Source organism: Aptenodytes patagonicus, chromosome Z (genome assembly GCF_965638725.1).
Source record: "Aptenodytes patagonicus chromosome Z, bAptPat1.pri.cur, whole genome shotgun sequence".
Lineage (NCBI taxonomy): Eukaryota > Metazoa > Chordata > Aves > Sphenisciformes > Spheniscidae > Aptenodytes > Aptenodytes patagonicus.
In genome coordinates this window covers 28,148,548-28,170,540 of record NC_134982.1, presented here as the reverse complement: position 1 = coordinate 28,170,540, position 21,993 = coordinate 28,148,548, and the positions used below count along the sequence as shown (strand labels likewise).

Sequence of the window (21,993 nt, the reverse complement as noted above, 5' to 3'; positions counted from 1 at the left end):
ATGGCATGTGACAGGGATGTGCAAATACCTGATCCATATTTAATCACTGTTCAGATCTGACATCTTTGCCAAATGCTTCTCCAAGATCAAGTTTGTATGAAAACAGAAGACTGTTTTCCTTTTTTCATATGGGCAATGGTTGTTTAACCAGTTTTAGCTAACCATTTAGGCTTTGTTACCTTTGGGTGTGTATATGCCACCTGTCCTCCAGAGTCTGCTGAGGGGTCCCTTACTGTCCCTCTAGTTTTCCAGACTGGATTCTGAACCTTTTCAGTTACTCTGTGAAAGACATATTTGTACACTGTCATATTCAGCACTTGACACTTAATTTTCAGTTATAAAAGTGAGCTCTTCATTTAATACGGGACAACTGAATTTTTTTTAAAAGTATGTATTAGAATGATAGAATAATTTGGGTGGGGAAGGACCTCTGGAGGTCATCTAGTCTCAAACTTAGACTTACGTAGCTCAGAGTCTTGTCCAGTTGAGTTTTGAATACCTCCAAGCCTGGGGACCCCAGAGCTCCTCTGTGCAGCCATTCCAGCCTCACTGTGAAGAATTTCTTCCTTAGAACTGGCTGGAATTTCCCTTGCTGCAGCTTGCAGCTGTTTCCTCTTTTCTTCTTGTTCTTTACCTCTGAAAAGAGCCCAACCCCATTGTCTTTATAATCCCTCATTAGATGATGCAACATGGTGGTTAGATTCCTCCTTAAGCCTTCTCCTTTCGAGGCTGAGGAAACACAGCTCCTTCTCCTTGTATATGATGCATACCAGGCCTCTAACCACCCTGGTGATCCTCTCCCTCTCCAGTTTGTCATTGTCTTTTTTAGACTGTGATGCTGGTGAGGGGGGCAAAATAGGATGTGGTCTAGGTGTGGCTACACACGTGGAGGGGAAAAACTCCCTTCAGCCAGCGGGCAGCACTCCTGCTAATGCAAGCCAGGACACGACCCATCTGTCATGGGGAAAAGGGCGCTCTGCAGGTTCGTGTTCAGCCTGTTATTCACCTAGACCCTCAGTCCATTCTGCAGACTTAATGCAGTGACTTAAATCTAACCTATGTAAATATTGATTTAATTCAGGGAATACATTACCCATCTTAAATTTGCATTTTGGTGTAACCAGCTTAGTGTGATATAACAATAATACACCACTGTCTTAAAATAGTTTTCAGAGAATACTTTGTTTGTTCATTTCCTTCATTGCTTTCTAGCACTAGTGGGATGACAAACTCCAAACAAACTGGTCTGTGCCACTGTGGTGGGTTGACCCTGGCTGAACATCAGGTGCCCACCAAAGCTACTCTATCACTCCCCCCTTTCAGCTGGACATGGGAGAGAAAATACAACAAAAGGCTCGTGCGTCGAGATAAGGACATGGAGACCACTCAGCGATTACCATCATGGGCAAAACAAACTCAACTTGGGGAAATTAATTTTATTTATTACCAATCAAATCATAGTAGGATAATGAGAAATAAAAACTAAATTTTAAAACACCTTCCCCCTACCCATCCCTTCTTCCTGGGCTCAACTTCACTCCCAATTTCTCTACCTCCTCCCCCCAAGTGGCACAGGGACATGGGGAATGGGGGTTGCAGTTAGTCCATCACATGTTGGCTCTGCCACTCTTTCCTTCTTGGAGGGAGGACTCCTCATGCTCTTCCCCTGCTCCAGCATGGCATCCCTCCCACAGGAGACAGTCCTCCATGAACTGCTCCAACATGAATCCTTCTCATGGGTTGCAGTTCTTCACGAACTGCTCCAGCGTGGGTCCTTTCCATGGGGTGCAGTCCTTCAGGAACAGACTGCTCCAGCATGGGTCCCTTGTGGGGTCCCAGGTCCTGCCAGCAAACCTGCTCCAGTGTGGGCTCCTCTCTACAGGGTCCCAGGTCCTGCCAGGAGCCTGCTCCAGCACAGGCTCTCCACAGCGTCACAGCCTCCTTTAGGCACATCCACCTGCTCTGGTGTGGGTTCATCCACGGGCTGCAGGTGGATATCTGCTCCACTGTTAACCTCCATGGGCTGCAAGGGAACAACCTGCCTCACCATGGTCTTCACCACGGGCTGCAGGGGAATCTCTGCGCCAGCACCTGGAGCACCTCCTCCCCCTCCTTCTTCACTGACCTTGGTGTCTGCAGAGTTGTTTCTCTCACATATTCTCACTCCTCTCTTCTGGCTGCTGTTCCACAGCAGGTTTTTCCCCCCTTCTTAAATATGTTATCACAGAGGCTCTACCACCGTTGCTGATGGGCTCAGTCTTGGCCAGCAGCAGGTCCATCTTGGAGCTGGCTGGAACTGGCTCTATCAGACATGGGGGAAGCTTCTAGCAGCTTCTCACAGAAGCCACTCCTGCAGCCCCTCTGCTACCAAAACCTTGTCATGCAAACCCAATATAGCCACCAAGCACAAGTGTTTCTTTTTTGATTGAACTTGTGAATTCTTCCCATCCAAAGTTAGTTGTTACTAATGATTTGTTTATAGTGAAGCATTTCATTATATATATGCATATGTATACATAATATATTAATATATATTAATTGTATGTATATATTAATAAATATGTATATCTATACATATATACGTAAATTATATTTTTTAAGCTAGACTCACTGATGTATTTCATGTTCTCCACCCAGGCTCATTTTGTTTTACTATACATCTGGAATTACTCCTTTTTCCCTTCACTGTTTAGGTCAAATTGATGAATGCTCGGTTTCTTCTCAGATTCCCACAGCTGAAGCAGTCCCTCGCCAGAAAAGCTTTGTATGTCATTCTTGTTTTTATTTATCTGTTTTCACAAGATATTTTGACAAGGATGCTGGCTGAATGCCAATGAGGAAATGGGTTTTCAGTCACAGAAAGCACTATATATATTTTGTCACTATTTTGCTTGGGAGAGACAATGAAAACATCTTTCACTGAAGTAGGAACAGGTTAACATGTGCTTGGGATTCTCAGAACTAGCATCAGTCTGACGCCAAGCTTGTGAAACAGAGAAATAAAATTGAAATAGCAAGTTCAGCCGTTGCCATGCTGAAACTGTAGCAAAATAAAATATTTAGGAAATAACAACTAAGGAATTCTAAAAAAGGATTTTGTTTTCCAACTTTTCATACCCTGTTACAAACAATAAAAAGTAACAGGTGTTAAAAATAAAAATGAAAGAGTATGTGCTTTGAGCGAATAGCAAAATGTCTGGAAGGCAGCGTGGGTTAAAAAACAGGGTGTTAAAGTATCCTTTAACATTATGCCAAGAAACCACTACTCTCTTACAAAGGTTTATTGGCCGCAACAGCTGATTCCCCATGAAGAGGCCAATATAAACCAGCAGCAGAGAGGGAGGGAGTTGGCAGACATTATTAGCTCAGAACTGAGAAGGGTCTTGGGACTCTAATTCTGCAGGCACAGAAAGCTGGCAACACGGAAAGCTCATTCTTTTCAGAAAGTTTTTCCCAGTGGGAACTGAGACTGTGACCCTGTATTTCCTCCTGAAATGTAAAGAATGCTTGCATATTTTATTCCAGGAAGAAAGGAAAGTCACTTAATTCCAGCTTGTAATACAGCTTGCCCTACAAAATGCCCTTCAACCTTCCCGTGTTTTCCCTAAGCTCCAGCACTGTTCTGTGGCATCTGTCAGTCTAGTGTTTGTACAGTTGCTGTTTCATAGTACCTGTGCATCACAGATTTGTGCAGAGTAATTCCAGAAATGGCTACCTGAGTGGTTGAGGCTTGTCCTGTTGCATTTGTAGATTTTATTCCCTGGAGTCTTTCTACAATGCATTATTTTATTATTTTTCTGCCAGGGTAGGACTCCTTGGCTATTGTTCTTAGAACTTCACTTCAGTCTCAGCACTTTTAAAATACATTTTTCTACATATCTATCCCCAGGTTTTCTATCTGTCTTCTCCATTGAAAGGGGAATTATTTTTCTGTCATCTTTTGACCTTCAGTCATTCTTGACAGCTGGTGGGCCTTTACTTTCTGAGGAGACTCTTGTCTGCTTTCTGTACAACAGCAAACATAACCATGGCAGATACAAGAAATAAAGTGCTGGCTGGTGGGATTTTAGTATGGCTTTTTTTGATTGACAGTGTTGAGCAATGAAATCTTGTTTGTCCACCTGCTTTGTGCTATTCCCTCACTATTGAAATGCAGGATAACTGTTTTCATTGTGATTCTGACAACTGAAAAGTACAAAACATATTGGATGCACATGCCCTGATGAATAAAGTGAATTTTCAAGAGAAGTAGGTATGAGAATGGGGATAGCTCTCAGCTCCAGTGGGAAATACAATTTTTTTTTTACTGTGACAGTCTGAGAAGTGCAGAAATATGTTTAAATATGTTTAGTTAAAATGAAAGTTTTGAAAATAATGACATTTCAACTTCCCCAAGATTTGGGTAGTCATTGCAGGTAGTGTGGGTACAGTATGCAATCTCATTAACTTTCACTGAAGAGACAGTTTATGTCATCCAGTCTAGCTGAAATTTCTCCTTGCTTGAATCTTGTCCATACTTATTGAACAAGTTGATGCGTTTTAGTAACCACCACTCAACACGGATCCTGGAAATACTCATTCAAGAGGTCCACAGGAAGCATGGAAGAGTGTTCAAAGTGCAAATTAAAACCACAATGTTGGAAGAGCATTCCAACGGTCCTGCCTTGCCTTTAATGAGAATGAATTTTTCAGTGTTTGCCATGTAAAAACAAGTAGCATGTTCAAGTAGCTAGATAGAGATCAGACTGATTGCAAAACCAACAAAAGCAATTAAAACTCTGGTATTTAAGTACAATAAGGCAAAGCAAGTAATTAGCATTAGATTTTTTAAAAAGTTATTAATAAAGTTATTTTCTTTGTATGTGCTATTCTCTGTTGTTAGTTTACTGTGTAAAAGATAACAAGAAATTTCAAAGTATGTCCTATTTTTTGTTCAATCACCTTTTCCTAGAAAAGTAAGCTTTTGATTAAAAAAAATTCAAAGGAAAGGATCACTCCACTGTAGAGTCTTTACAGTTTTGCTGCTATAATTTAATTAATAGATATGGCTATTTTAGTTTTATAATACTGTCTAGTCCTACTGTTGGGGGGGCATTGAGTTGAATCTACTTCTAAGGAATTAGATGGGTTGGTAAGTATTTACAACCAGAGAGTAGATAGCATCTTCCCACGCTGTCAGTAATAAAGCTATTTTGTAGGTTGAAAGAAAGCATGTAAAGAGCTTAATAAGAGAATCCAGATTGTGACCTTAGGTGGAACTGTGGATCAGAGGGTTTTAGAAGCCTGAGTGTATTTAATGACGGCCAGCTGAATTAGACATATCTATGTCACTGTTTAAAAGGATGGTGGTGCTTGTAAAACTTACCAGTATTGTAGCACGCTCCTTCAGGATATTCTTTGAAAGATATTTAGAGCATAGAAGTAATGCAGGGAGGAGTAATATAGTGGAAGCATAAAGTGAAGAATGGCCCACCTCCTAACTTTGCACCTATCATTTTCTACTGTGGCTCCCTTGGCTAAAGCAAAAGCAGATGGTAAGTTAGGATTTCCTGACTTTCAGTTAAGACTTCCTGATTTTCACTGGACAGAGTTTTTAATTTTCGGTCTTACATATGCCTTTGGTCTGATTTCATTGTGCCATTAGCTTTTTGGGGTTGTACTGCTTTAAGCAGAGCTTTTGCAGATCTTGTTTCTGTGCTTATACATCCAGCTGTGAGGAAGAATTAGGCCTGTGATCAAAAGCACTGTGAGAAAAGAATTAGTAGAGTTACTTGGTTTTGGTGATACTTTAAGGCCCTAAGAAGCAGTTAAAGAGAGTATTTTTTGTTAATGGCTGATGTACACGGAAAAAATGAAGATGCTTTCAGGCAAAAATGTCCCCATTTTTTTTGTCTTATAAAGGTTGTCAAATTTCAAGCAAAAACAAGTTAAAAGTAATTCCTCTGATTTTATTCTAATTAGGTAAATCAGTTAAACAGTTTAAGAGAAGCTGGGCAGATAAAGCATACAGTGCAGAGAGAGAAACAGTTATCTCTGCTGGTTTAATGAGGAAGGAAAGGAATAAAATGGGAAGGGAGAGATTGCAGTGTACCATGAAAACCCTGTCTCTGCTGAGCTCATGATCTTTGATGTGTACCAGACTAATGAATTCCCCGGCTCATCTTGTGTATGTGTTTTGTGGCCGCACTGAGGATGAATAGTGAAAAGTGCTGGCACAGGACAAGTGGTGAGAATGCCATCTGAACTGGGAGGGGGTTGGGGACTGCCACTGTTGGTGGCACTGCAGCCTTACAGTGATTTATACAGCTTTGGCAACTGCAGCCCAAGATAGAAAAGTTGCAGACTGGGTGTGTGACTCTCGACGTGAGAGAAAAATTTTGCTTAGATGATAGAAGCTTATCTTCTAACCTACTAATGTTACCCAAAAAGAATCCCACTCTCACCAGCTTTGGTGCCAGCTCTTATTTATTAGAAATAAATAAACACCTCTATAAATGAATATATATGAAACCTTTGTAAATAAATACCTTCTATTGAGGTATCTATTCTTTATTGGGGCATACTGAAGCAAGTACTACCCTAGAACAATAAAAGAACAGCTCTTATAGAACAGTTTTGTGCATGAAGAGATGGGGAGGAAGTTTGCTGGTTTCCCAGTAAATTCAAGGATGAGTTGTACCTCTGCATATGGCTCAGGTCTGTGGTGACTTGTAGGATTGCATCCCTTGTGTTATTTGAACTGTACCATGTAAAAATTGTTGGAGAACTTTAGTAAAATTTGAATACCATTGTTCTTTGTCATGACAGCAATGCATAATACTTTTCTATTTTTTCTTACCCTTTTTTCTATAACTGAGAGCACATGCAAGAAAGAAGTATCTTCTGTTTGTGAGTTTACATAGTTCAGGTGCCCATATTTTACCTCAAAATAAAATAATTTGACACATCAAAGTAGTATAATTGGAAGTAGTTATGACCTAACAGAAGATTGTATCTTCAGATGAAGACTAACTTGGAGGAACAGATAAACTCAGAAGAAACAAAACACTTGTATCCATGCAAAGGTCATTGACAATAAAAAATGAAGGTAGAAAACCAGAAATCAAACCAAAATCAAAATATTGGGCAAAATGTGCATTTAAAAAGGCATCAACTTAAATAAGAAATGTTTTTTAGTATTTTCATTTTCTTTGAAAAAGAATTACAAATTCAAAGGAAAAGCAGGAAAGATGCTACCTTAGGGCCCCAAGTGTATCTGAAATGCCATAGCTCCTTTTGAGTGTGACTTCCAGGTCTACCCTGAAAAATCAATTATCTGAAGATATTCATATAGTTAATATCATGTGTCGTTAGTCTTCAGTGAGTCTTCTCATGGCTTACATTAAGCAAAGATGTAAGTCTTTGTGGGAGTGGGTTTTCTGACATCTCATAGATTTGCAACTTCATGGGACCTCACTCATGTAGTTTGTAATGTCCGATCTTTATTTCAGATGTAGCACAATATGCACAAATTGGTAACTATACTGAAATTTGTGAATATAATATAATAGACTAGGAAAAAAACATAAGAGCAAACAAATAATTTGATTTTTTTGTGCACTGATCTTTGAGTGTTTTGGAAAAAAAAATTTGTAGGTGTTTCTTGAAATAATATTTTTATTTCAGGTAAAATCACTATTTTCCTGGGATTATTTATTTTTAATTAAAGGAATTGAATAGGAATGTGATGTTTAGTTTAGTGAAAGTCAGCAGGCTTGTTGGGTAAGACACTTGGCACAAACAAGAGTGTATGGCTAGACTCTCATCTGTGCTTTTGCTGCTTTATGCTACTCAGGTAGTCATTAATCCTCACTCTTTCAGACTTTCCAGTTACTTACTTGTAGTCAATCAGTCCAACATAATTAACAGGGTGGAGAGCTATCATGCATGGGCTGTAAATAATTCCTCTTTGTACTTATCACCCTTAAGGCAGTGATTTCAGTTCATTCAGAAAGCAAAGCTGTTTAAAAGAAGAGTGTTCAAACTAGGTGTGCTGCTTGGAAACTTAGGCAAGATAAAGAGAAATTTCTGATTTCATGCTCAGTACATCTTTCAGAAACTTGACTTGGTCTATGTGCAGGTTTTTGCTGGCAGAGTTATGCTGTTAATGAGTTTGAACAGGTGTAATTCCTTATTGACATGCCTGATCTATCATAAACTACAGTGTAAGCTCAGTTGCTTTTGCAAATTTGTGGTTTTAGAGTCTGCTGAATTCAGGAGGTAGGTGTACTATAGGAGTGTACAGCACGGTTTTGCCAGTGTTGGCATTTAGACTTTATGTTCTTTCAGTATTCCTAAACTCCTGCTGTCTTCCCTCCATAGACATACCCTACAGTAAAATGGAATTTGACAACTAAAAATCCTTAAAAGAAGACTGTACTGGCTGGAAAAAAAAAAAACCAGTAATCTAAGAATTAGAGGAGTTCAGAATTTAGGTTAAATAAAGTACATGCACACTCTAAAATAATCTAAAATGGTCAAAATCCAGGCACAGTTTGTAATCATTAACCCTCAGAAGTGTACCTGTTAGGAGTTCATGAAGTTCTTGAAAGTATTTGTAGAAGGCTACAGCAGACCCAGTGAATGTTTTTATGCATTGCTTGTCCAATAACAGCTAGTAGATACTGCAGCCACACACAGGTAACACTAAGGATCAGATGTCTAATTCAGTACACAAAAAATAACTTCTAAGGAGTGCCTTGGAAACTGAAAAGCTGTAATTAGAGAAACTGCTTTAGCATAAAAGATTCACCAGGATGACCTACTTAGAACAATCATCATGTACCTAAAATCAGGCTACAGTTTTCAGTCATAAATATTACATCCTGGCTTTTTTAAGGCTACATTTCTCTTCCAGTAAATGCTTCAGTTTGCATTGAATAGTTGAATGGTGCCATCACATCCGATTTCACTGAGAAACATTGAGAGTGTATGAAATTAATCTATAGGAAGGGACTAAAAATAAAGACATTCTCCACTATAGGTGAATTTCTATAGTCATTATAAAAAAAGCTAGGGAAATATCTTTTAGCTTCTTAAATTGTATTACCTTCATGTCTGTGTGATTTTAGGGTTAGTTTTCTTTTATCAGAAGTACATCATGTCCTTAGTTGACTAATGCAGTCTGTAATTCTTCCTATCCCTCAGAACAGTGTCAGTCTTAAAATTGATGTCTGGAATATACTTCTGGTGACAGTGTTTACAACTGAATGTGTAAAGGACACCTTCTCAAAGCACTACTCTGATCTTCTCCCATGGAGCTCGGGGGACAGTTCACACTACTTTAGCAAGGGGAATATGATTTGCTTCAGAAGTTTCCAGCCATTTATTGTTACTCCCGCATTACATCTCACTGCCTCCTTAGTTGTGCTACTGCAGCTTTTTCTGAGGTTATACTGGAAAATAAATCATTAAAATGTTCATAGTTAAAAATAACCTTTTCCCCAAGCTGGAAGCAGGTGGTGTTTTCTTGGAAGCACTGCTACAGAAATTTTAGCCTGCTTTCTCCCAGAGGTGAGGCTTCTGCAATCCTGTTGCAATGCTCAGATTCACTCCACCTTAGCTTTAGACACATGAGTAATGGTGCACTTTTGTAATTGATTTCAGCTGTTCTAACTATGGACTGTTGCCAGAGAAAGATCCTGCATTTCTTCCCTCCCTCTGCTTGCACACTGCTGCCATTTCTTTCTACTACCCCTAGTGATCGTGCAGACGGGTGATGAGCAAATTGCCTTGCTGATATGCCTGAAAACTGCCCAGAAAAGAAGTGAATGGTTAGTCTTCAGTCAAATAAGCAAGCTGCTCTTGACTCATTCTGTCTGCCTTTGTGATCCTGGGGCTGCATAAAGGAAGAGATGGAAAGGTACAGTAGGGGAGCAGGGAGGGGGACTGGGACAAAATGTTTTGGTGCTTTCACACAGCTAGATTAGTGTGAGCTCATGCTGGACTAACACACTCTGGGGTGAATTAGCTGGTGCTATACAGTTGCTCCAGGCTGCCTCTACTGTCACTATGGACAGGAGAGAGAGGGATGTGTCTGTCCATGATTTAGGTATCGGAAATCTCCAAAGTGTGAAAGTGCCACCACTTCCATCCACCCAGCTCCTTGTACTGATTTTTTTAGGGTGGGACTACATATTGCTAGGACTCAGTGTGAATGCACTGTGAATGCATTGGCCAAGTTCAGTCAGCTTTGAGAGACTGGTACAGATCTCAGGAATTTTAACTCCCTACAAGATTTGTATATGTGGGAGGCTGGACAAAGGACAGATATTTTATGGTAACTCATTGAGAGAAAAGCTAGTATTTGTGGCCTTTTACTACATAGCAGGGTGTTCAAATGGAGAAGGACACTGCAGACAGAGTCAGTATGATGTATGGTGCATGGAATTGCTTGTTTTCTTTTAGAATAAAACCTGGTATCTAGAAGGAAGACTAGAGTGTAATAAATTTCATTCTGAAAACCACTATCTATGTTAGATTTCTCTTCAGAGTATTTTTCTTGTAACCCAGGATATTTGCATCTTTGAAGAAAATCCATGTTTGTATATTTGAAATCCTGAACTGTGGTGTCCAGTGCTTAAATGAAGATTGGTATGGTACTGTATCAGTGTGAAGAAGCAACTAAGATGGAGCAAAGTATAAACTTTTTCCTCATATTTTGCAGGTTGAAGGTTACAGTTTCACATGTACTTGGGCTTTTTCTGCTGATGTCCAACACGCAATAGATATTCTAAACGGTATTCAGCAGGTCCCTCTGCAGCATAACGGCAATTCTTTGATACAAGATGGAGGAAACATACAAAGATAGGACTTCATTAGTGAAAGGGGCAAAAGATATTGCCAAAGAGGTGAAGAGGCAAGCAGTGAAAAAAGTGAATAAAGCTGTTGACAAAGCTCAGGATGGCTACACCCAGAGGTCCTACAACCGATTCCAGGATGAGGAAGATGATGATGATTACTATGTCCAAGGAGGAAATTATGGTGTAGAAGCTAATGATGATGAAGGATCAAGTGAAGCAACTGAAGGTCATGATGAAGATGATGAAATTTATGAAGGGGAGTATCAGGGAATCCCCAACATGGGACAGGGCAAGGATGGCATGGTGGCCTTAGGTCAGCCTATGCATGATGAATATAAGGATCGTCATGAACTGGAAACAGAAAGGAAAGCTGATGAAGAAGAGCTAGCACAGCAGTACGAACTGATAATACAAGAATGCGGCCATGGTCGTTTCCAGTGGGCCCTCTTCTTTGTGTTGGGAATGGCCCTAATGGCTGATGGGATTGAAGTTTTTGTAGTTGGATTTGTGTTGCCCAGTGCTGAAACAGATATGTGTATACCCAATTCTGGATCAGGATGGCTTGGTGAGTAAAGTCTTTGCTCTGTCTTTGTGCTATTACAAGTGTTGCTTACAGTATGCCTAAATATGTATTTTTCAACACCAACACTTATATAAAAATATGTTTGTATTGAATATAAATAAGCAAGCCACAAGTGCATTAATAGCTAATATGGATTTAATGAAGATTATAATTTTATTTTTTAGAAAATTGTTTTCTTTTTCAGTCAGTAAGTATAAATAAATCACTAAAGTGGAAGACTGCACAGTAAAACTTAAGAGAGGGATACATTTTGTTCTCATATACAAGGGTAGACATCCAGATTAACTCCTTTAAAAAACAAACAAACCCACAGTTGGAGTATTTGAGTTCTGCTGGATTTATACAGGCATAATAAAGAGTAGATGATACAACTGTCCAGCAACATTGTCATACTGTGTGGCAGCCCTCCCAAGGGTGAGGTGGAATGCAGCCTGGGAAATGCAGGAAATCCAGGGAAAACACTGTCTAGCCTTTTCCCTCCTTTTGTCTTTTACTCCTTTTATCCCAATGACTGTTCTCTAGCCATCCAAAAAGTATAATGTTTATTTTAAGTCAGGAGGGACAGAAGTCAGCAGGACAAATGGCTGAAGATGAGCATGGGATATGATTTTTGTGTCTGTTCAGTTGATGGTGATGGGCTGTGTCTCATCCTGTTGCCTCTTCCCTCATGTGGTGTGGCAAATAGGCAGGCTAAGCCAGCCTTGTGTAACCCAGTGAGAGCAGCAGCGCTGCGAGCAGGTCCATATTTGCCCTCCCTGGGCATGCCTGGGCACAGCAGGTAAAGCAAGGCTTTCATGGGGCAGGGCTGTGAAGAAAGGGTGTAGAAATGGTTCCCTGAGGAAGAAGGGTGGTAGGAGCATGGGGGCTTGGGACGTGGCAGAAAATGGCATATATGTGTGTAGGTAGGCGGCTTGGGCCACCCAGGCTATTACAGAAAAGGAGGGCTTCTTATAAAGTATTTAGGAACCTTTGTCTTCTAGCAGACGCACTGTTTGTTCCCTGCATCTTTACAATGCATGGTTCTGTTGCAACAGTCTCATTTTAACTTAGCTCAGTTTCCTGATTTTATTCCTTTGCTCACTATCAATTAGGAGGACCCTAAGATACCAACTGCATCAAAATTAGATTCAGAATTTTAAATAGCACAAGGCTATTTGTGCTATTTAAATAACACAGAAGCTTTCTCAGTAGACCATTAAGCCCATGACAGGTTGGATTCCTGACATATCGTTACTAGAAGTTTGGCTCTATAAGTTTCAGTAAAGTGGACTGTATTCACCCTCATTTATATCTCTAAGCCTCCCTCCGTGTCAGAGGATCATGAGTAGAAACGGGAGCTGAGTTCTCAGATGGCTGGGTCCTTTGAGGCATTTTTGCCATTTGATCATCTGTTGTTAGACATGAACTATTCTGTCTATTTGTACAGTGCATTGATTAAACTTCTAATAAAAGAAATTAAATTATCTAAGTTTTTATTGTTAAAAAGGCTGCATGCATATAATCTCTTTGGTACTGCTTATTTACACAAATTTACAAACATCGTATTTGTACATATTTGGACTTGTGAGTTTTCAGATCTACTTCTTGCAGAAAGAAGGTGCATAAACATGTCTATTTATAGCCATTTTGGAGCTCTGGAAGTAATTCAAGGAGTAGAGAGAAAGAAGAGAATCCAAAACAACCCCAAAAGGTGTCTCTAGATAACTGTTACCATGTCAGTGCAGATAATAACACAGAATACATTTTATAAAAGCATTGTACGCCCAACTTGCTTTTAATGTGATTTTGTTACTCAGTACTTGGCAGTTAAGAACATCTTTAAACTCTACTAATCAATTTTTATAAGTCCTCTTTATTGTTGGAACAAAAATGATGGATCTCAACCCCATTTTTTAATTACTGATAACCTTGTTTGTTTTACCATGTGAACCCTCCCAATACATTGAAAGGTCAAAGTTGTCTTTGTTCTCCAAGATGATAACAGTATAAGGGTAGCCACCAAATCTCTCTGCAATTAGTTTGTATGGGGTTAAGGAAAAGAACAAGGTTATGCAACATTAAGAGAGAGCCTCCTGATGCTTACACATTCAGTAGCTAACTAATCTGCATGTGTAGTTCCTTCCACTTACATTAAATTCCACTTACATTTCATCTTGAGGGCGCTCACAAGGCATGTGTGGGACAACCAGAGGATCGGGCCCAGCCAGCATGGGTTCATGAGAGGCAGGTCCTGCTTGACCAACCTGATCTCCTTCTATGACCAGGTGATCCGCCTAGTGGATGAGGGAAAGGCTGTGGATGTGGTCTACCTAGACTTCAGTAAAGCCTTTGACACCGTCTCCCACAGCATTCTCCTAGAGAAGCTGGCGGCTCACGGCTTAGACAGGTGTACTCTGCGCTGGGTCAAAAACTGGCTGGACAGCCGGGCCCAGAGAGTTGTGGTGAATGGAGTTCAATCCAGTTGGCGGCCGGTCACGAGCGGTGTTCCCCAGGGCTCAGTTTTGGGGCTGGTCTTGTTTAATATCTTTATCGATGATCTGGATGAGGGGATCGAGTGCACCCTCAGTAAGTTTGCAGATGACACCAAGGTGGGTGGGAGTGTGGATCTACTTGAGGGTAGGAAGGCTCTGCAGAGGGACCTGGACAGGCTGGATTGATGGGCCGAGGCCAGTTGTGTGAGGTTCAACAAGGCCAAGTGTCGGGTCCTGCACTTGGGTCACAACAACCCCATGCAACACTGCAGGCTTGGGGAAGAGTGGCTGGAAAGCTGCCTGTCGGAAAAGGACCTGGGGGTGCTGGTTGACAGCCGGCTGAACATGAGCCGGCAGTGTGCCCAGGAGGCCAAGAAGGCCAAGAGCATCCTGGCTTGTATCAGAACTAGTGTGGCCAGCAGGAGTAGGGAAGTGATCGTGCCCCTGTACTCGGCACTGGTGAGGCCGCACCTCGAATACTGTGTTCAGTTTTGGGCCCCTCACTACAAGAAGGACGTTGAGGTGCTGGAGTGTGTCCAGAGAAGGGCAACGAGGCTGGTGAGGGGTCTGGAGAGCAAGTCTTAATGAGGAGCGGCTGAGGGAACTGGGACTGTTTAGCCTGGAGAAAAGGAGGCTGAGGGGAGACCTCATTGCTCTCTACAACTACCTGAAAGGAGGTTGTAGCGAGGTGGGTGTTGGTTTCTTCTCCCAAGCAACAAGCGATAGGACGAGAGGAAATGGCCTCAAGTTGCGCCAGGGGAGGTTTAGATTGGACGTGAGGAAAAATGTCTTTACTGAAAGAGTGGTTAAACATTGGAACAGGCTGCCCAGGGAAGTGGTTGAGTCCCCATCCCTGGAAGTATTTAAAAGACGAGTAGATGAGGCACTTAGGGACATAGTTTAGTGGGCATGGTGGTGTTGGGTCGATGGTCTTAGAGGTCTTTTCCAACCTTAATGATTCTATGATTCTATGATTCTATAAAATGTTAAACTAGGAAATGGATCTTTTAATAATTAAGACATTCTGAACACTTTAGTACTCCTGGCTTCTCTGATTGTCAAGTTATGAGTGTGGAGAACAAGCCCGTAACGCTTTTTCTTTGTTACACCTGCTATATAGAGTTGAAATTTGGAGGCAAATACATTATATTTTCCAAAAATAGTGTTTCATTTAAACAGTTGCAGTAAGCATTACGCAGGTGTCTGGAATTGGGAGTGGGGGCATTGTCCCCACCATAGCAGGTGGCCATGAGGATTCACAGCCACCTGTTAAGGTGTGACCCATGTCAAAAAGAGGGTTGAGGATTTCCCTGTCACTAGACTTCTTATGATGTGGTCTTGAGATATATTGGAATGACTCTATCAATGTTTAACTAAAATTCAGTACAGAAGCTGTTAAATACCTCATAGATATAGATATGTATGTGTGTTTATATATAAAAGATGCCTGCTGATAAAATTAAGGAAACAGCTCTGGAAGGCTTGGGTGTGCAAGCAATGTATTCTCATGCCTAAAATACAAAAGTTGTAATGGTTATCCCCATATCTTCCTTTTGTAATAACATAATACTACCCTCTGTGTTGTGGTATTAACAAACAAATAATTCTATGCTAAAAGATTAACATACAAAAGCAGGAAAGAACAGAGATAAAGCAGTTTCTTTCCAAGTGAAGGCATTGCAACACGTGGTGGTTTTATCAATATTTTCACATAAATGATATTACTTGCCCATTGCTAATAGGAATATATAATAAACTGCAATCTGTCAGTATGCTGATTAACATTTTGCTTATAACCACTGTAGATATACAGCCTTTGCAGACAGCATAACCATAATTCCAGTGATACAAAATACTCATCAGGGCAGTGAATGCTCAGTGAAAAATTTTTATATAATCATAACTAGGCCCTCACAGCCATGTATTTCTATTACTTTGCTGTTGTGATTTCACATCATAATTACATCCTAACTGGGATCTTCCAGACAGGCATAATTTGTTTTCATGATTATAATTCTATAATCCAGAGGGCTTTAATGTTGTTAGAATACTAAAGTCATGGGATCAGTGCTAGGAGTTATAAGGTGGAATTGGTACACATACACAATATTTATTTTCCAGGCAATTTTCTAGACTATTAAGAAACACACTAAGAACATGTTAATTTGTCATTGAAAAAGCACTCATTGACTGCATTGTAAAAACTGATTTCTCATACGTCATGCCATGGGAGTTTACTAGGCAACATGAGCTAATTAAAAACATTTGACAATATTCATAGAGCCTCTCTTGCATTTTTTTAATTTATTTGCACCAGGACAATTTCCCAAATTCCCTCCCTATTGACCCTTGTATGAGCTTGAAGTTACTGTTGTTTGATCACCAGCAGCATTTCAGAGCCCATAAAGTTACATGATGTAAGTGCTGATCAAAATCATGAACTAGTTTCTTGTTGCCTTTGAGTTAAATAATAAAATAATGTATTTTTTCATCTCCAAGTAGTTTTTTTATTAAAAATAAGGAGGTTGACTTGTTTAAACTCTTCCAAGATTATAGTGATGTCTCACTAAGCGTGAATCATAGAACCATAGAATCATAGAATCATTAAGGTTGGAAAAGACCTCTAAGATCATCGAGTCCAACCGTCAACCCAACACCACCATGCCCACTAAACCATGTCCCTAAGCACCACATCTACACATCTTTGAAATCCCTCCAGGGATGGGGACTCCACCACTTCCCTGGGCAGCCTGTTCCAATGTTTAACCACTCTTTCAGTAAAGACATTTTTCCTCATGCCCAATCTAAACCTCCCCTGGTGCAACTTGAGGCCAAACTTGTGAACTCCTGCGTGTATATGGATCCATGCTGACCTCTTGGGTTCTAGCACCAATGAGGCAGGACTGTACCTTCATGAGACAGGTTGTAGGCTCAGGCCTGAAGATGTTGTTTTAACTCTTTTCCTGCCTGCATCTTATCCCTTTGGTTTTACATGGAGCTCAGAACTGGACTGATTTTAGGTTAATTCTCTGGGCCCTGATTTGGGTGTACTTTTCGACATAACTTTGTTTCTATGTCTTCACATGCAGGTTGTTCTTAAGTTTTATAGATTTTTTTTTTCTATAAAATTTAAATTATGGCCTTTTCTTTCCTCAGTGTCTCTGCATCTGAAATAATGAAACGTTCTTTTCCCCAAGCTAGGCAAAGCTAGCCTTTCCCAGATACACCTGTTCAGGATGCCATGCCACTGCTGACCATCTATCTCCTCACTGGTTCCCCCGTGGGACCTGTAAGTGCTCACCTTCACGTGCAAGACTCTTGACAGCTGCACTGCTGTCAAGTAGCTAGCAGTAGATACAGGCTGACTCCTACTTGACTGGCCCATGATGCCAGCCTTCGTGGCCTCAGTTGGCACATTTTTCACAGATACCTCCATCCCTTTTTTCTACTTTATTACCTCAGCATTAGGGAAAAAAAAATCATATAAAGGTCCCAGGATTAAGTGATTATCTTCTTTAAACCTTTTTTTGCATTCATGTCAACAAAATCTGACAACTGGTTAGCCACTCGTATGCTCTGACTGCCATCCTTTCCGGAGGCCAATGGCTCCTCATTGCTTCCTGATAGTCTCCCTGGTCTGTTTTGAATCCATATATCATCCTGTGTATGAAGTTTAGACTGAATCATCTCTTGAGCATGAACAATCTTTTTCTGTTCTGTGTTACTTACCATTGTGTTAAGCAATGTGTTATCCAAGTCCTTGATAAGGGCTCATAGATAGTACAGTAACAAAACCAGAAATAATCTTTATATGTAAAAGATATTCTTAGTTGATTAGCCATGCAGACGGTTTCTTCCACCTAAAACACTCAAGTATCATTGTAAATCACTGGGTTGATAATACAGGTATTGTGAATATGAATAACAACAAACAGCTTAGAATCATAGGATCATAGAATCATTTAGGTTGGAAAAGACCTTTAAGAGCATCAAGTCCAACTGTGAACCTAGCACTGCCCAGTCCACCACTAAACCATGTCCCTAAGCACCACGTCTACATGTCTTTTCAATACCTCCAGGGATGGTGACTCAACCACTTCCCTCGGCAGCCTGTTCCAATGCTTGACAACCCTTTTGGTGAAGAAATTTTTCCCAATATCCAATCTAAACCTCCCCTGGCGCAACTTGAGGCCATTTCCTCTCGTCCTATCGCTTGTTGCTTGGGAGAAGAGACCAACACCCACCTCGCTACAACCTCCTTTCAGGTAGCTGTAGAGAGCAGTAAGGTCTCCCCTGAGCCTCCTTTTCTCCAGACTAAACAAACCCAGTCCCCTCAGCTGCTCCTCATTGTGCTCTAGACCCTTCACCAGCTTTGTTGCCCTTCTTTGGATATGCTCCAGCACCTCGACGTCCTTCTTGTAGTGAGGGGCCCAAAACTGAACACAGTATTCGAGGTGCGGCCTCACCAGTGCTGAGTACAGGGGCACGATCACTTCCCTACTCCTGCTGATTTCTGACACTGCTGACACTATTTCTGATACAGGCCAGGATGCTATTGGCCTTCTTAGCCACCTGGGCACACTGCTGGCTCATATTCAGCCAGCTGTCGACCAATACTCCCAGGTCCTTTTCTGCCAGGCAGCTTTCCAGCCACTCTTCCCCAAGCCTGCAGTGTTGCGTGGGGTTGTTGTGACCCAAGTGCAGGACCCGACACTTGGCCTTGTTGAACCTCACACAACTGGCCTCGGCCCATCGATCCAGCCTGTCCAGATCCCTCTGTAGAGCCTTCCTACCCTCAAGCATATCCACACTCCCACCCACCTTGGTGTCGTCTGCAAACTTACTGAGGGTGCACTCGATCCCCTCATCCAGATCATCGATAAAGATACTACACAGAACTGGCCCCAAAACTGAGCCCTGGGGAACACCACTTGTGACCGGCCGCCAACTGGATTTAACTCCATTCACCACAACTCTCTGGGCCTGGCCACCCAGCCGGTTTTTTACCCAGTGAAGAGTACGCCCATCCAAGCCATGAGCAGCCAGTTTCTCCAGGAGAATGCTGTGGGAAATGGTGTCAAAGGCTTTACTGAAGTCTAGGTAGACCACATCCACAGCCTTTCCCTCATCCACTAGGTGGGTCACCTTATCATAGAAGGAGATCAGGTTGGTCAAGCAGGACCTGCCTTTCATAAACCCATGACTGGGCCTGATCATCTGGTTGTCCTCTATGTGCCCTGTGATGGCACCCAAGATGATCTGTTCCATAACCTTCCCTGGCACCAAGGTCAGACTGACAGGCCTGTAGTTCCCCGGATCCTCCTTCCGGCCCTTCTTGTAGATGGGCGTCACACTTGTTAACCTCCAGTCAACGGGGACCTCCTCCGTTAGCCAGGGAGTCCTAGCTAGGACTGCTGATAAATGATTGAAAGTGCCTTGGTGAGCACTTCTGCCAGCTCCCTCAGTACCCTTGGGTGGATCCCACCTGGCCCCATAGACTTGTGTGTGTCTAAGTGGTGTAGCAGGTCACTAACCATTTCCCCTTGGATTATGGGAGCTTCATTCTGCTCCCTGTCCCTGTCTTCCAGCTCAGGGAGCTGCATGTCCTGAGAACAACTGGTCTTACTATTAAAGACTGAGGCAAAGAAGGCATTAAGTACCTCAGCCTTTTCCTCATCCTTTGTCACTTTGTTTCCCTCAGCATCCAATAAAGGATGAAGATTGTCCTTAGCCCACCTTTTGTTGCTAATGTATTTATAGAAACATTTTTTATTGTCTTTTATGGCAGTAGACAGATTAAGTTCTAGATGGGCTTTGGCCCATTTAATTTTCTCCTTGTATAACCTCGTGACATCTTTGTAGTCCTCCTGCATTGCCTGCCCCTTCTTCCAAAGGTCATAAACGCTCCTTTTTTTCCTGAGTTCCAGCCAAAGCTCTCTGTTCAGCCAGGACGGTCTTCTTCCGTGCCAGCTCATCTGTCAGCACATGAGGATGGCCTGCTCCTCAACCTTTAAGATTTCCTTCTTCAAGTCCAGCCTTCCTGGACTCCTTTGCCTTTCAGGACTCCTTCCCAAGGGACTCTGTCAACCTCCTAAAAAGGTCAAAGCCTGCCCTCTGGAAGTCTAAGGTAGCAGTTCTGCTGACCACCCTCCTTACTTCTCCAAGAATCAAAAACTCTATGACGAAAACTCATGATCGCTATGCCCAAGAGGGCCTTGCTTCAGAAATCAAAGGATTTTCTGAAATTTCTAAACATTATTTGTTTAGTGTCAAATAATGCCTTGATGTAATAGTTTTCTCTATTATCAGAATATAATAATTCCTATTTGTATAATATTTGTAGGAAGAAGAGTATCAGAGGCGTTAACTAGGTCTTTTGGGCTGAAGTAGTTTTCAGTCTGGGACAACAGGCATGTGCCTAGCACTTCTACATTGCTTGCCAATTTGCATATTAGCTGGTTTAATGCAATGCTTCCTACATTTACTCTTAAAACCTATTAAATAAAACCCAGCATAATTCTAATCCAGACAGTCCTTCCACTTACATGCAAGGAAGTGCTCCCCAGAGGCTCAGTAGTTGATGCGAAGTGCTTATAAACTCTGCTAAGAATACCAGATGATGATTACTGAAATTTTTCCCCCTCATAGTTTAAAAAAGTACTAGCTTGCCAGATTTTTGCTACTTAATTTAATTCTGGTTTTACACTGAACTTTTGCAACAACTTTATATTCAATAACAAATACCTTCCATGAAACTTATTGATGACAAATACAAGTCCTTCACCTGGGACTGAATGACCCAAACCACTGGTACAGGCTAGGTACTGACCTGCTAGGTAGAAAACAGCTCTGCAGAAGAGGATCTAGGGCTCCTAGTACAAAACAAGTTGAACATGGGTCAACAATGCCTTGCAGCAATGAAGGCTAACGCATTCTGGGCTGCGTTGGCAAGAGTGGCCAGTAAGCAGAGAGAAGTGATTATTTTCCTTTCTCAATACTATTGAGGCCACATGTGGGATTCTCTGTCCTGTTGTGGAGCCACCTGAAAGTAGAGATTAACAAATTAGGGCAAACCCAGTAAAGGACCAGCAAGGTCGTTAGAGGGCTGGAGTACATGGCATATAAAAAGAAACAAAAGGAACTGGGCTTGTTTAGCTTGGAGAAAAGAGGTCTAAGAGGGGATCTGTCTATACTATTTGGCGATGTAATTGAGGAGGACTATAGAGAAGGTGGAGTCACATTTTTCTCAGTAGAGCACAGTAGGTCAGAAGTTGCAACCAGGGAACTTCTGGTATAATGAAGAAAGTTCACAGTGAGGTGGTCAATCACTGGGAGACATTACACAGAGAAGCTGTGGGTTCTTTTGGAGATTTTCAAAAGTTGACTAAAGAAGGCCTGGAGCAACGTGCTCTAGCTCTGAAGGCAACCCTGCTTTTAGCAGGAGTTTGGACTAGAGCTCTCCAAAGGTCCCTCCCAACTCGTTTTTCTGATTCCATAAATTAAAAAATAACTGTCTGTAAATAGGCAACACTTCCAGCTTCCTATAGCTAAAAGAGATATTGCAGTTGTTATACTTGACTAAACCTTTAAAGGAAAGAGTGTTCTGAACTCATGGGTTGTATACAGGCTTGCTGGTTTAGACTAGAGTCTAAATTCATTTGGGCAAGATCATATAGCTTGAGTTATTTGTTCTCCTCCTGAGCTGGTATGGATTTTCTCTGGATCTGGCAGAAATCTGGGAGCATGCGACAAAATGTCAGTGTATAAAGGTCTGCAGGACCTGAGTCTGAGAGGACCATTTTGTAAATATTCAGGCATCTACATGCCTAGAAGGATTCTCCAACGTGCTTAGGCACCTCACTTCATCACTAGAGACCTTGCACACATCCTTAGCGACATAAATATAGGGACAAATCTGGAATCAAATTGTTATTCTCAGATTTTTGGTCTGTGGTTTCCCTTTTTCATGCTTGGATAGGTTTCCTTCATGTAACTTGTTGCTGAAGCAACAAACTTCCCTTTTAGAGAGATTTCTCTTGCTGTGGAGGTTCAAACTAAAATGATCTTAAGCAAAATTTTATGTTGAGTTTTCTTTGAC

General features: G+C 41.4%; 1 protein-coding gene across 3 annotated transcripts in view; it reads left to right on the top strand.

Annotated features, from left to right (window-relative positions):
• SV2C (synaptic vesicle glycoprotein 2C) overlaps positions 1–21,993 on the top strand; it is a 124,309-nt gene that overhangs the window by 19,635 nt on the left and 82,681 nt on the right. For all 3 annotated transcript variants that reach the window (XM_076362022.1, XM_076362023.1, XM_076362024.1), the window contains one exon: positions 10,706–11,406. In XM_076362022.1, coding sequence (XP_076218137.1) covers positions 10,827–11,406 — 580 coding nt within the window. In that variant the 5' untranslated portion in view covers positions 10,706–10,826. The remainder of the gene's footprint in view (positions 1–10,705; positions 11,407–21,993) is intronic.